The sequence below is a fragment of the Chenopodium album genome, chromosome 4, assembly GCF_948465745.1.
Source record: "Chenopodium album chromosome 4, dcCheAlbu1.1, whole genome shotgun sequence".
In the NCBI taxonomy this organism is placed as follows: domain Eukaryota; kingdom Viridiplantae; phylum Streptophyta; class Magnoliopsida; order Caryophyllales; family Amaranthaceae; genus Chenopodium; species Chenopodium album.
Window position 1 is genome coordinate 10352892 of NC_137837.1, and position 14281 is coordinate 10367172.

Consider the following 14281-nt stretch of genomic DNA (forward strand, 5'->3'; position numbering starts at 1 on the left):
CCATCAATGAAAGCCATCTTGTTCTTCATAGAAAAAGCTAGAATCATTCCTCTCTTCCAATCTTGATAGTTTTCTCCATTGAACTTCTCTGAAACAAGTGAAACAGTTGGATTTTCACTCGGATGAATGTAGTAGACTGATCCAGGATCTTGAGTTGGATTTTGAATATTTGTATGATTTTCTGTTCCAGCCATTTCTTAGCAAATTGAACTCAAAAAACTCGAGATTATCAACAAAATGTACTGAATTAATCGAAAGAAATATAGAAATCTGAAAAATCAAATCAGAAATCTGGAAAAATCAATGAAACAGTAATATTCTCAGTGTTCAATGTTTGATTGAATCAAAAAATTGCGGAAAAATTTAGCAGGATCTCAAGATCTCTGCTCTGATACCATGTTAATGGACCATCTCAACCAAAAGCTTAAGCTGATGGTTGAGGCCCAGGAATATGTTTTATACTCTATCACGCCCCCTCACACGAGAGCCCGTTTGGGCTAGAAGTGTGGATGCAACATGGGCTCTCCTCATACCCAGCGCTTAATATTCCACTTGAAAGTGGGGGGTGGATGAGATTCAAACCCGTGACCTTTGTGTCACGCTGGCTCTGATACCATGATGAGATTTTGAGTATGAAAATTTTAGAGAGCAAAATCAGAACTCATTTTTCATTGATTGAAGAAAAATGAAATTACAAATTACAGCTTGTATATTGTAGCTGCTATTTATACAAGAATATCAGAAAATATCTTCTAACAACTTTCTTAATAGAAAATATCTAATATCAGAATTCAGTTACAGACATTAGAGCTTTCTAGAGAATTATTACAGCTCAGCATAACTACTCAGCAGTTTCAGCTTGTTCCATTTCTTCAGCTTGACTTGAGCATTCTGTTTCTTCAGTGACCTGATCAGCATGATCATCAATAGTTCCCAACGGATGTTTTATGTTTGTTGTTAACGCCATCAAACACAATAGTGCATAGTAGGTTAGTAGCTGACACTCTAAACACGTCAATACATGTCCAATGACTTTACTATTTTTGACTTATTGAATGAAAAGACACCATCACCCCTATGATTGACATAATATGTTGAACATTACGACTGAACCACACTCATCCAATCGTATTTTCAAATTTACAGTGTTGTTTGATCTATAAAAGTGCCTCGAGACCAAACCACGTCAATTCATCAAACCGAACCGCGAACCCCTCTAGATTTGAGTCATCCCCTATAGAACAGAACATCACAAGAACTCCCTCCCAACACTTGAAACAAACCCAGAACCCAGAAACAAAAATGGGGCTACTCTCATCATCTTCATCTTCATCTTCAACCTCACATCAAAAAGGGGTTGTAATCACAGTACCAGTCCTAGTTCTTGCTCTTTCTACTGCCGCCATTTTTCTCTTCTTCTTGCTTTCTTCTCTCTCCTCCACTTGCTCTTGCCCTTCTTCCCCTGCTATCACCGAAACATTTCCCGAATCTTCTGGAAAATCCGAGGAAAGGGTTTCAACATCAACGGAAGATATTGATTGGGTTCGAGATCAGATCCGAATTAATGGGTTGCATATGAAGGATAATGTTTTGCGTAAAGGGATTAATCCTCGTACTAGGGTTCAACAGCTTGAAGATCTCCGACAGTATGCCCCCTTTTCTCTTAATTTGATTTAGGCTTTTGGTTTATTTGATTGAATTTATGAAGTTATTAGAATTTTTTGAGGTAATGCTGGATCATATTTGCTTCTTCAAGTTCAAAATTGAGTGTTTTGTTTGGGGATGGGGAGTTGCAAAGGACAGTGATGTAGACGGGATTTGATCTGATGTCTCGGGTTACACCCCCGAGACTTAAACTATCTAATATAGTAGGTGTAATATCAAATTTGAGTGATTTTTGGTTGCTGTTAAGATGCCAGATTTTTGTGCAATTATCAAGGTTTAGGCTTATGATTTGCAATATAAACATGTTTTGAGTGGTTGTGAAGGGTTATTGAAACTAATGATTATGTTTCTTGGCTACATTGTGTGATCACCGAGATCAGTGATCATGTTATGTTGTTTGTAATTTATAATTACTGTTCCTTGCATAGCTAATCTCATTATTGGTTGAGTTATAATGGCCGGAAACTAAGAGCATTCACGGTCTGATTGATGCGCGGTAATGAGAATGGAGTTACATGTAACTTTGTTAGGAATGGACTAGTACAAGCTGATAGTGTGATCATTCATATAGTGCAAGGACTACCTTCTAGAAATTTTTGTCCTGAGCAATAAACTTATGTTATGCTGCTTGTCGCCTCGTGTTCGATTGAATGCATTAGTCCTCTTTAATGGTTTGAGCGTATAATGTTTGGTCAGTCATGAAGCTCTCTAGCAGAGGATGTGGGTGTTTTTAGAATTTGCTTTGCTTTCTTTTTGTCATAATGTCAGCAATTATATTCTGTATCTATTTAAGTAGTTAAAAATTCAAACAAACCGCTTTATATGCTTCAGGTACAAGGGTATATCTCATTATGAAGGTGATGAGGCCAATAACCACACTGCTCTACCCTGCCCTGGCGAGCTCCTCGTTGAAGAGCATCATAGTAACTATGGTGAGCCATGGGCTGGGGGCAGAGATGTGTTTGAATTCCTTGCGGAGTCTGCTCACCTTAGCCCTGATGCTCAGGTTCTTGAGATTGGATGTGGGACACTTCGAGTGGGATTGCACTTCATTCGGTACTTGAAACCTGAGCACTTTCACTGTCTTGAGAGAGACGAGTTGTCTCTTATGGCGGCTTTTAGATATGAGCTTCCATCTCAGGGTCTGTTGCACAAGCGCCCTATTATTGTAAAAGGTGAAGACATGGATTTTAGCAGATTTGGATCTGAGGTTACATATGATCTGATATATGCTAGTGCAGTTTTCCTGCATATGCCTGATAAACTTGTTTGGGTTGGGTTGGAACGGTTAGCATCTAAATTAAAGCCAGATGGCCGAATTTTTGTCTCCCACAATGTAAAATTCTGTTCTCGTTTAGGTGGAGATGAGTGTACAAAGAGACTTTCAAGCTTAGGGCTCGAGTATGTGGGAAAGCACACACATGATAGTCTGCTTTTCAATCATTATGAAATTTGGTTTGAGTTTCGGCGAGTGAAAGCTTAAATAGTTTGATAGGCAAAATCACAAAAGCTTATAGCGTATGGTACTTTTTGTCATCTGATTGGAAAATGAGGTCCTTTGGGGTTCTGGTGTATTTAAGTATGTTATTGAAATCTGGGGGATCCATTAAAATGACAGGATGCTCTCTGTGCATTATCTCACGAAGATATGTACTTTAAGCTGACTAGCAACTCTCCAAACACAAGGAGCTAGTTTTTTCTCTTTCGGTGCTGCACCTTGTTTTCAGAATAAGAACTGGAAATTCTGGTGGCTGTGCAGTAATTTTCATTTTTCACTTACTGTAAGTTATGTGTAATTTTTTGTAGATTGTACAATTAATTTAAACAAATATTTGATTCATATATTGAAATTTGATTTTCATATTCATGTGTCCCTTTTGCTATACTTCACTTTGCAGAATGACATTTACAAGCTCATATGTTTCATGGCTTGTTTTGACGCTGTAAATGTAGATGGGTTTCATGGTTTTTAACCTGTTTATATTTAGATCTTGAAGGTCACTGTATGGCATGCAGTCTATTCCCTTTAATTACAAACTTCTCGTAGATGTTGCTCTATGTTGAAATTTTGGAATATTACCCTTTCAAATGTTACAGGTGCTCTAGTGTTGCCATTGGAATGATCGTCGTATATCTGTTACTCTGTGAATGTTTTGTTAGCCTTGACTTCACATTTGAGGCGCTTTTCAGTAATAAGGAAACATTTGTGCATGATTTTTCCAGGAAGGTTAAAGAATTCTGAGTAGTCCCCCATTTTACTGCTCCCTAATATGACCAATACATCAAAAATTCCCTCGAGTACGAAATTGCAGGGATCATTTCACACAGAATACAGCTAAAGTTTGTAATTGTCATGATGCTTATACATAGCTTTTTTGTGTATACATGGCATTAGTGTATCCCCTTTGATAGTTCAGACCAGATTTCTTACATAAACTATTTGTTGGGTCATGCTTGGAATTGGAATTTTCGTCATCTGGTAATAGCTTTTTGATGATAACTTCAATTAGTTGGGATTCATTATATCGAACTTGCTCTAAGATGGTTTAATCAACAACACTTAAGTTCGATAGTGGATAGCTTAAACAATCCCATGTAGAACGAGGCGACGAGCCATGAAGCACACCATGGGTTCAAACAAGTTTTATTGTGTTGTTCCATTTCCAAGAAGGCATGATTGCATGAGCCATTTGCCATCTCAAGAAGGGGGATCGTGACCAAAGTTGTAGATTGGTGGATGGACGAATCTACCATGCGTGATATCAAGGTTGATACCTATTACGTTAGACATCAAAATACTCTGTGTTATTGAAGGAATTGTTTAAAAACAAGGATAAAGATAGCAAGTCATCTAGATCTAGTTGCACAAATGTGTAACGATTTTAAGTTTGGTCTTTCGAAAAGATTATAATGCAAGGTATGTAGCCATTTATGCAAAGCTTAGGGGTAAAAAGAAATTCTTTTGAACACCCAACCAGACATAAGGCTTATTAAGGCTATACAATTGCTCGCCCACTTAGAGCATGGAGGCTAGGAAATATGGCACTCAACATCTATTAAACAATACCCACTCCAATACAAAAGAGAAGTAGATGGACTTGGGTACGTGTGTCGAACACGGACACGTGTCCGAGTGTCCAATTCGTCAATTTTCAAAATTTTAAGACACGGGGACTCTGTCCTATATTTGGACACGGGTGCGGGGACACGACATTTTCAATGTTTGCAAAAAAATTATAGTTTTATAATTTTATATGTTTTTATCAATAGTGAACAAAAAATGAAATACTCTTAGTGTAATCGGACACAATGAATACAAGTATTACAATTAGTGAATGAGGGAGTACATTATTAGCATGTTTGTTTGGGGGGATTATTGATGGGATAAGGATTTAAAATCCCTCATGTCCCATTATCCCTTGTTTGTTTGAGGGGATACAAGTTATCCCATAGGAAAGGGATGAGGACTAAATAGAGGTTTATCCCTCTATTTCCATAACAGGGGGGGGGGGAAGTATAAGGGTTGGGGATAAAAATTAAAAGGTAAAAGACAATTTTACCTTTAATGAAAGGGAAGGAAAAAGAGAGAGGAGAAAAGTTAGTAATAAAGATGGGCACGGGCCGTGCCGGCACGTGGGCGGCACGGGCCCGGCACGGTCTCCAACACGGCACGGCGGCCCACCTGTGGGCCGTGCCGTGAACAAAATTCTGGGATCCGGCACGGGCACGGTACGAGGCACGACGGCTGGCACGTGGGCCGGCACGTGGCACGACCGGGCACGGCACGAGGCCCGTAAGGCACGTACGATTTTTAATTATCATTAATTTTTTGTATTATTGATTTATCGTATCGGCTACTGGCATATAATAAAATAAAATAAGTTATACTTCAATTTTTTGTGTTTTCAGATTATCGCACTCGTATTTTTTTTTATTATATGCATTGTTGTTAATTGCTAAATTAATAAAATTGTTTTTATTTGTTTATATACACTTAAACATAATTAGATAAATAATTTATATAACCCAAATTAAAATAAAGTTGTTCAAAAAATCAAAAACAAAACATATTAACATTAACATAAACATAAATTAATCACATTATTTATATAAAATTAAGTTGTACTGAATATATATATATATATATATATATATATATATATATATATATATATATATATATATATATTATATTTAAAAAAAAATAAATTAAAATGGCACGGTTTGGCCCGCGGCACGGCCCGCAAGGCACGTGGGCCGTGCCGTGCCGTGGGCTGGGGGGTGCCAACTTCTGGCACGGCACGGCACGACCGCCACCGCGGCACGGCCCGTTGCCCATGTTTAGTTAGTAAGGATAGTTAAGTAAATTTACTACTTATCCCAATTTAATACCCAACTCATTCCAAACAATGGATAGCATAATTATTATCCTTATCCCACCTAATAATTCTTTATCCTTATCCTACAATCTTATTCTCATTATCCCTATCCCTCTTGCCAAACGCCCTGTAAAAATAAAAAATTGAATTGAGATAGTGGAGTGTGGGTCCACACAGTAAAGAAAAAAAAAAGTTATTTGGGGGTCTAATGTCAGTCAAACATTTAATTTCAGCCATAAAATTTCTGATTTCTCTCTCCTCTCTCCTATACCCTCTCTCTTCTCTTAAATGGAGTAAATTTGAACGGTCTTTTTGCTCAAGCTTGCTGCCATTTTTGAAGCTTCAAGAACATGAAGCTCAAGTTGTTAACTAAAACTGTCGAATCTGAGTGCAATCAGGTGAGTCGGATCAGAATTTCGCACCGGTGTCTGTGTCGTGTCGTGTCGACACGAGTATGTGATGATTTTTGCCGAGTCCATGTAACAGAGAGTAGATCCCACCAAATACTCACTTCATGGACAAATTTATCGAGTTTCTTTTCTGTTTCTCTCTCATGATTTTGAGTATGTTATCAGTTTCTCTCTCTTGACGAAGCTGAGAAGATAATTTTAGAGGGGGGTAAAAGCTTAACTCAACTTGAGTTATTGTGGATAAGCAGTGACGGAGCAAAGAATAACGTTACTATGAGCCGTTACTTTGTTTGTTTATGCAAGTTGACATGTCAGAACTTTTATATGGAAAACCATTGTTTATTTGTCTAGGTAGAGACTTTGAAACTATTTTATTACAAAATTTTTTATGTGCTAAATGTTTAGCACAGATATAAATTTGGATTTTTCGGTAACGAAATATGACTATTCATTTTAGCGTGTGCAACACATATGTCCAGCCCCCGTTCCCGGAAATTTATGGGCCCTAGGCATTGATGTAAGAAATGGGCCCCTTATGTAACAAGTTTTTTTACACGCAATACCTTTAAATATAAGACAATGAAAATATAGCTTATATTATTTGAATAGTAAGTCTCTATACACAATATTGGAGTAATAACTTTGCATAATATTTCGGTAATTGAATAAATGAGATTGGTGTAATTGAAAAGATCAATATTTTGGAGCAAAATAGAAACCGTTATATATTTATATTGCATTGTTATCTCCACCTAATTGACATCTAAGTAATTTAATGTTAATTGCTAACTAAATGCAGTAATTATTTTTTTAAAAAGTAGCTTTAAACTACAGAGTAAAATTCTACTGCTTTGCAAAATGATTTTTTTAATTTTTTTGGGCTCCTTTCTAACGTGGGCCCTAGGCGGTCACACTCAAGGCTTACCCCTCCGGGTCGGCCCTGCATGTGTCGCTGTAAAAAAAATCTAAATTATTAAAATACTAGATGAAGCCCGTGCGATGCACGATTTTTTTGATTTTTTTTAAAAATGTTTTTATTTTTATTTTTATTTTATTTATGAGCCTAAAATTTGTTATATAGTTAGATAAAATTCCTAATATTAAAAGATAATATATAATATTTAATTAATTTAAACTTAAAAAATCTCATTCGCCAATTTTGCTTACATGACATTTAAATTATTTAATTCTAAAAGAAATTAATAATCTCTTATTTAATTGGCTACTACTAAGATTTATAATCCTACATGACGCGCTGAGAAAATTAGATCCTACGTGGCTCTCTAAAAACTCCGGAAAAAACTCCCCTTTATATATATATATATATATATATATATATATATATATATATATATATATATATATATATATATATATATATATATATATATATATATATATATATATATATATTCTATGTATTCTATGTCTTTTATTATATTATGTCATTGTGAAGAACTTTTACATTTTTGGAACAAGTGGTGTTAGCATAATTACCTTACTTAAGAAAGTGCACTTAAATAACTAACATCAGCTCACTTCATGCTATGGTGTGGAGTTAGCTTTGCGGACGATGTTCATCAATGTCATTTTTGGATGTGTGGCCCGAGCAATTAAAGAGAAGCAAGGAGGGGTTGTCCCAATCTATCACCAATTAAAGAGAAGCAAGGAGGGGCCGTCCCAATCTATTACTTTTATGATGATATTAGTCGTATTAGTGAAGTGTGTTTTTTATTTAATTGTGTTCATGTTAAACGTGTGGGTTACACCGTTGCTATTTAGGTCATTAGATGCTAGACTAGATGGAAAAAGAAATCTAATATTGAACACATACCTATGAATTTATCCCTTCAAAGTTTTCCAAATTTTCAAAGCTTGACGGAGCTTGATATAACGATTTGATTTTCGACCTTGCTTTAAAAAAAAAAAAAAAAAACAAAAAAAAAATTGGCTTGGAATTTCAAATTGCAATTAGCAAAACCCCCAATTGATCTTAAACCCTAACTAACAAAAGAAAGAACAGCAAAAACCCTTCATCATAATCCAAAAATGGCGCACAGAATTCTGGGTACCATTCGAAACAACTCCTCTTTCTTCTTCTCTCACCTTCACTGTCACCAAACTCCATCACAGTACCGTTCGATTTATGCCACGTCGCACCTTGATGGCTCATGGATGGACTCGATTAAAGGGGTTTTCACCGGCAAAAAACCCACCTCTGATTCGGTTTCTACCGAAAATAAATTCACCCTTTACAGTAATTTCCTAATTCCTTCCATTTTTATGATATGGGTCTTCTTCAATTTCTTCAATTTTCTATTTTTATACTTTTTTTTCAAGTATTTTTGACACAAATTAATGAAATAAATTGTTATATTGGTATGGTCAAGCAAGCATTTCTTTTGAACATTGTAACGAAACAATCTGAACAAAATGATCCTATAAATGCATTGTCGTCGTGTTGATTTATTATTGCCTACCAAACGGGCAATGAGGGTGTTGGGGGGTTATGGGGATTCATCTTTGTATCATGCTACATTGCTTGATTGCTACTATTTGCAGCTGAAAGTCACATTATGCTACTTGTATGTTTGACAGAGAGTTTGATTATCTTGTGTACTTTCATTTGCTCACTGAAGGTTTTGCTGATGAGTTGGGTAAGGCGAGGAAGTTGGGATCTTTGAAGCAGTATGTAGTTGGTCGGAGCAGTGAAGCGACGTTTGCTGATGCTTTTGAGAAGCAGGAAGCAATTCTTCGATATCTTGCCAACTTTGATCCAAATGGAGAGGTGAGAGATACAATTACTTGTATAATTTATATATCTACACCCTCATTCAGAGAATAGTTACATATACAGTTTTGGGATTTGCAGTAAATCTCTTCACATCTTCAATAAGTAGCTGTACCCCTACCTTAATTATGCTGACGGGGAAGTGTGTGCTCAAGGCGAAACTATTTTAGAGTGTCTTTAGTTAAATCATGCCATATTGTTAAGTTTGGGACAATGTGGTGACTTCTTGAATGTATAGAGTTTTTTTTTAGTATACTAATATAATGTTAAAGGAATGAGTGAATTTCTTTCTTTGTTCTGTATGTAGATCTGCTGTTGGAAATTGAAAATTTAGACTTGCTGGATAGGCCTACTGTACTTATTCCAACGTGCATCACAGTATTCTTTATGTAGTTGGTACTTCAACTGGATCATCTCATTCCTTGGAATTTTTTTATGAAGTAAAATCCTAACCGATGGTTTAATGGTCAAGTTTCTCTTCTCTGGCGCGTCTTTGGGAGGGCAGGGAGTATCAAGATGTTTAGTAGCTACTTGGAGAAGTTCTACTCTTTTATGATCCTTGAGTTTTGGTCCCAAAACCCTCCTATTGTCTTTATTATTGTCTTTCTTTGTGCATGGAACTTTAAGCCTCATATCTCAAGTTATGTTTTGATTGAGTCTTTGCTATGTTTTTCCACTGATTGTAGAATCTTCAAATCAGTCAAAAACAAGAAGCAGCAAAGCAGTGCAAGTGTACGATAGCTGATGTTGAAAATACTTTGGCAAAATATACGTGGGCTAAAGAAGCTCAGTATAAACTACAGAAGTTAAAGGAAGAGGGAAAACCAATGCCAAAGAGCATGGCCGAGGTATTGTTTCCTTCCTCTGTCACTTTTTGTTTTTCCTAAATTTTTGTTTTTATCTATTCATTGATCCTTCTTTAGCCATTAGCATTTTCTTGAAACCTTGAATATTCAGTGTTTGATTTACAATGTGCATGACATGAATAGTTGGAGAACATAGAAAATCATAATTTTGATTACATGAATGTTGTGAAACGATCTTCCTGACATATACAGTTGATAATTTATATAACGGCTATGAATCAAGATGACTCTTAGGTGCTTAGCTATTCTCATTAGAACAGTAGATTTTAGGGAGTTTAGAAGAAGGTTATTAAAACTTAAGGAAGAATTTGGTAATCAGATTTGGGAAAATTACTTAAGTAGGATTGCATTGATAATAATCATGTTCAATTTCTTGGTGCTCTCCCAATCTACAACTTCTTTCTCTACTCTTATCAACACTCAACATAATTCTCTCACCCATATGCTCTACAGATGGAACTTTTCCTCAAACAAACTACATATCTTATTCTTTAAGCTACTTCAAGCTACTAACACGTCAATCATAAATGTTTTACCAAACCTTCAAAAGTGATATATTGTCCATATGAACATGCATGAGGGTTACCAAGGGAAAATGATAGGGTAACCTTGACAAAATCTTATAAAATTACATTTTAATCTACTTTTTCGTATATATATGACTAAATAATTTGAGATTTGACTATCCATTGTAAATTTGGTATGGTTAAGGGTGTACTTATAAAACTTGAGTCTGTAGCCAATTTGAGTGAACTCCTCCACATACAATATGTGAGAATATTTGTGTCCAAAACTGCTTCTGATAATGTGTAGCTTGTCTTTTATGCTTCAACGATACTCCTTCTGCCCCTTATGAAGCGTTACATGTACCTCTTTGGGATGTTCCTTATCAAGGGAAATTGATAGGGTAACCTTGATGATTGACTTGTGGCAGAAACATTGTTATTAATGCAAAATTCTTAGGAAAGTTTAGCTTATATGACACCAACTATAACTTGCGTGCAAGGAGCAACACAAGCTAAAGTGATCGTACTCGTTAGCTTCTATTAATTAAATGTATCATTTTTCCTTTTTTCTTTCTCAAGTTAACTTTTTTTCTTCTCTATCATCACATTGATCAACCACTGTCTGCATTGGTGATTTAGAGTTTCAACCAAGGCAACTATACTGATTTGGTTAAATCTATTGCGGAGACTGCATATTTGTGTTATGCAATGTGTATAAGAAAGGGGTAGTATTGGATGTCCAGCATAATTAGCATAGCATGGACAGAATGCTAGGGAGCTAGCTAAATAAATGAAAAGAATTAGTGAGAGGGAAGGCATGTTGAATATTGTGATAAGTGACTATTTTGTAGATTTGGTAGTGTTATTCCTTTCGAAAGATGGGCAAGGCTGTAATTTGCATTATTTCAGTCAAATATAGCTTGTTCTTCAATAATCATCCTTCTTACTCCCTTAATCCATCTTTTTAGTCCATAATTGGTGCTTAATCTATGTTAATTCGTAACAACATGATTACTTGTTGAAGGACTCAAATACCGAATGGTAGAGTAGTGATAACATGATTATTGAATCAAGAAACTGTGTTGGAAGGCAATGCGTCTTTCTCTACAGTTGATTTTACTTCTGCTATTTTATTCAAATCTCTGGGACCTGTATGGGTGGAAACTTCAGGGACCTCTATGGACATGACATCTTGCAGACTGAAGATTGAGAGGTTTAGGCTTAGACAATTTTTGAACTGGGATCTGACGATTCTGACCTGAAATTAAGTAGACATGATTTGTCTATTTGTGCAACTTCCTACCAGTTTTTCTGATCGCAAGATGCGAGCAAACTGAGAACTAAAGATTTTACACTTTTGTCCCCATCAAATCTGTATTATATTAACTAATGGATATATGACACTGTCACGTTCAGACACACCTGTGCTTACTTTAATAAATAGTTTGTTGCAACTGATTAAACTTCTGTTTGTTGTTATTGATTTTTGACCAGTTTCTCTGTGTAGGTCCAAAAATTGATGGGTTCAACACCTCTCGATCGTGCTAAATCAAATATGGCTCAGACTGGTCAGATTAGTCGGAATGCGTTTTGTCCATGTGGTTCCAAAAAGAGATACAAAAGGTGCTTCTTCATCGACTATCACTTACACTTTTTTTTTTCTTTTTCTTTCTGAATTAAGATTCATCAGTCGGCCTTCATTTACAAGACTGTGACTGTTTTTTGCATGAATTGTGGATGAGAATCCTTTTCTGGGTTCAGAATTTCAGACCAGAGATACTGTAATCCTACACAAGCATAATAAATCTATCCCTGAAGTCATATAGGTTTGGGGTTTTCTTGTCCAAATAGGGGGGCATTTCTGGGAGACAGATGCATGAAAATATTCCAGCTATTGATGCTTTTAAGTGTTTATTTCTAGGAAGAAAAATCATATCAGATCATTAGAAATCAGATCAGATCATGAAGTTAAGATACATTTGTTGCTTTCATATATAAATTCTTATCAAAAATAAATTAAGTTTGATCTGAAAAGATAAGAGAGCATCAAATTAAAAGACAAAATCACATCAAAGCAGGTGAACTCAATGCCTGAGATGGGGATAGTTTTCCCAAGTCCTACACAGTACACATCTTGCAGATTTGGGATGAATCTCCCCTATACTATCACAGACTAAACTGGATGCACGGTTTCTTCATTGTTGAATTCTTGTCACATATTTTGAGAACAATTATATTTGTAGTTATATCTGTGGCCTTGCTTGCAAGCTGCAAGATTGTTGCAGAATTTTACGATTCCATAAACAATATACTGAAATGCATCCCATAGTAATACCTGTGTTTTATTTATGGCTTTTGTGAAGGTGCTGTGGAAAAGACAAGTAGCTGGCTTGCAGAGAGGATTATTCCAAAAATGCTCCATCTACTGATCATTGTGTTTGGAGGAAATAATTAGTACTCAACACAAATCACATGACTTGATTACTTGTTTCACTGCAATTAGGTATGTTCGCATTCAGGACATGAATTTCATGATAATTTCAGGATGTCTAGAAAGGATGTGCCTGAATTCCTGAAGTACTTGCTGTGTTCTGGGTTGAATAGTTGATGAATCCGAAGAGTTTTTGAGAAAAAGTCTCTCTTGAAATTTTACTAGTAATTTTTTTTAGTTGCCCAATGTTTCTCCATATTTGTTAAATTTGTCAGATATGAATTTTACTTGTTCTAGAGCTACCTCATTTGTTTTTTATGATTAGTTCTTGCATTATATGATGAAGTTTCTCTTGATGGTATGGGAATTTTGAACTCCAGGCGTTGGAACTTCTGCATATGCAAAGAAAACTTGTATACTCGGTGCTATGGTGATGTTGGAGGAAAGACTTGACTACACATGTTGATTGTGTAATTCATAGAATAACTCTTTATTTTATCTCCAAGATAGATACTAAAAGCATACCACAGTTCAGATGTTCAATTCAATTTGTTGAATCTGCAATTTCATATATTGTAATTTACTGTTGCACAATATCTATTGTGCAAACAAATTATATCTTTAACAAGCATGGTATGACACTTTACAATTGAAGTTGTTAAAATATGCAATCGAAAATAATCAGGTAACTATTTATTTGTTTCTACATCTACAAATCTAAGCAAAGGAAACATAAACCTAATGAACAAAAGTAACCATATACGTCTGCAAGAAATTACTTTCATGCACCTTATCCAATCTCCATTCAGCAAGCAAGAAGGCACTTTACATTTACTTGTATACGATATAAAGGTTGCTTTAAGATTAACTGCTATACCTTTTCTGTATCTACGAAGACTAAGATACTGGACCAGTAAAGCTGAACTTCCAAATTGTTCCTACAAGTCCAATGTATGGCCTGAAGGCACGCCTGAACTTCAGGTTGCAGGGCCGATTGATCATGGATAAACCCTCCTTGCCCACACAAATGAACCCTTGTGTCTTGATTGAGTAAATTTCCCTTCCTGTCAACTCTAATAGTTCAACAATGTCATCGTCCCTTGCTTGGAACTTGGACAAGCATCATGAAGTTCTTAATTTGCCTACTAGTGATCTGAGATTGATTTCGAAATTACTGGTCGACTATACCTCTTTGGGGAAGTTTGACTGATGAAAGTGGCTACGAGTCGAAGA

At 35.8% G+C, this 14281-nt stretch overlaps 2 protein-coding genes across 3 annotated transcripts; both read left to right on the top strand.

Annotated features, from left to right (window-relative positions):
- Positions 1 to 1182: 1182 nt before the first annotated feature.
- On the top strand, positions 1183 to 3526 carry LOC145626650 (uncharacterized). The gene is made up of 2 exons (XM_081679118.1): positions 1183 to 1646; positions 2497 to 3526. The coding sequence occupies exons 1-2, from the start codon at positions 1303 to 1305 to the stop codon at positions 3146 to 3148; spliced, it is 996 nt and encodes a 331-aa protein (XP_081535244.1). The 5' UTR covers positions 1183 to 1302; the 3' UTR covers positions 3149 to 3526.
- A 4826-nt stretch (positions 3527 to 8352) lies between these two features.
- On the top strand, positions 8353 to 13564 carry LOC145626651 (uncharacterized). 2 transcript variants are annotated; one of them, XR_014111043.1, is made up of 6 exons: positions 8353 to 8711; positions 9094 to 9242; positions 9932 to 10093; positions 12125 to 12240; positions 12981 to 13120; positions 13429 to 13564. XR_014111043.1 is itself a non-coding variant. In XM_081679119.1 (5 exons), the coding sequence occupies exons 1-5, from the start codon at positions 8504 to 8506 to the stop codon at positions 13000 to 13002; spliced, it is 657 nt and encodes a 218-aa protein (XP_081535245.1). In that variant the 5' UTR covers positions 8353 to 8503; the 3' UTR covers positions 13003 to 13330. The 2 variants fall into 2 exon arrangements, 1 of the variants encoding a protein (XP_081535245.1); XM_081679119.1 differs by lacking the exon at positions 13429 to 13564 and having other exon boundaries at positions 12981 to 13330.
- The last annotated feature ends 717 nt before the right edge of the window (positions 13565 to 14281 follow it).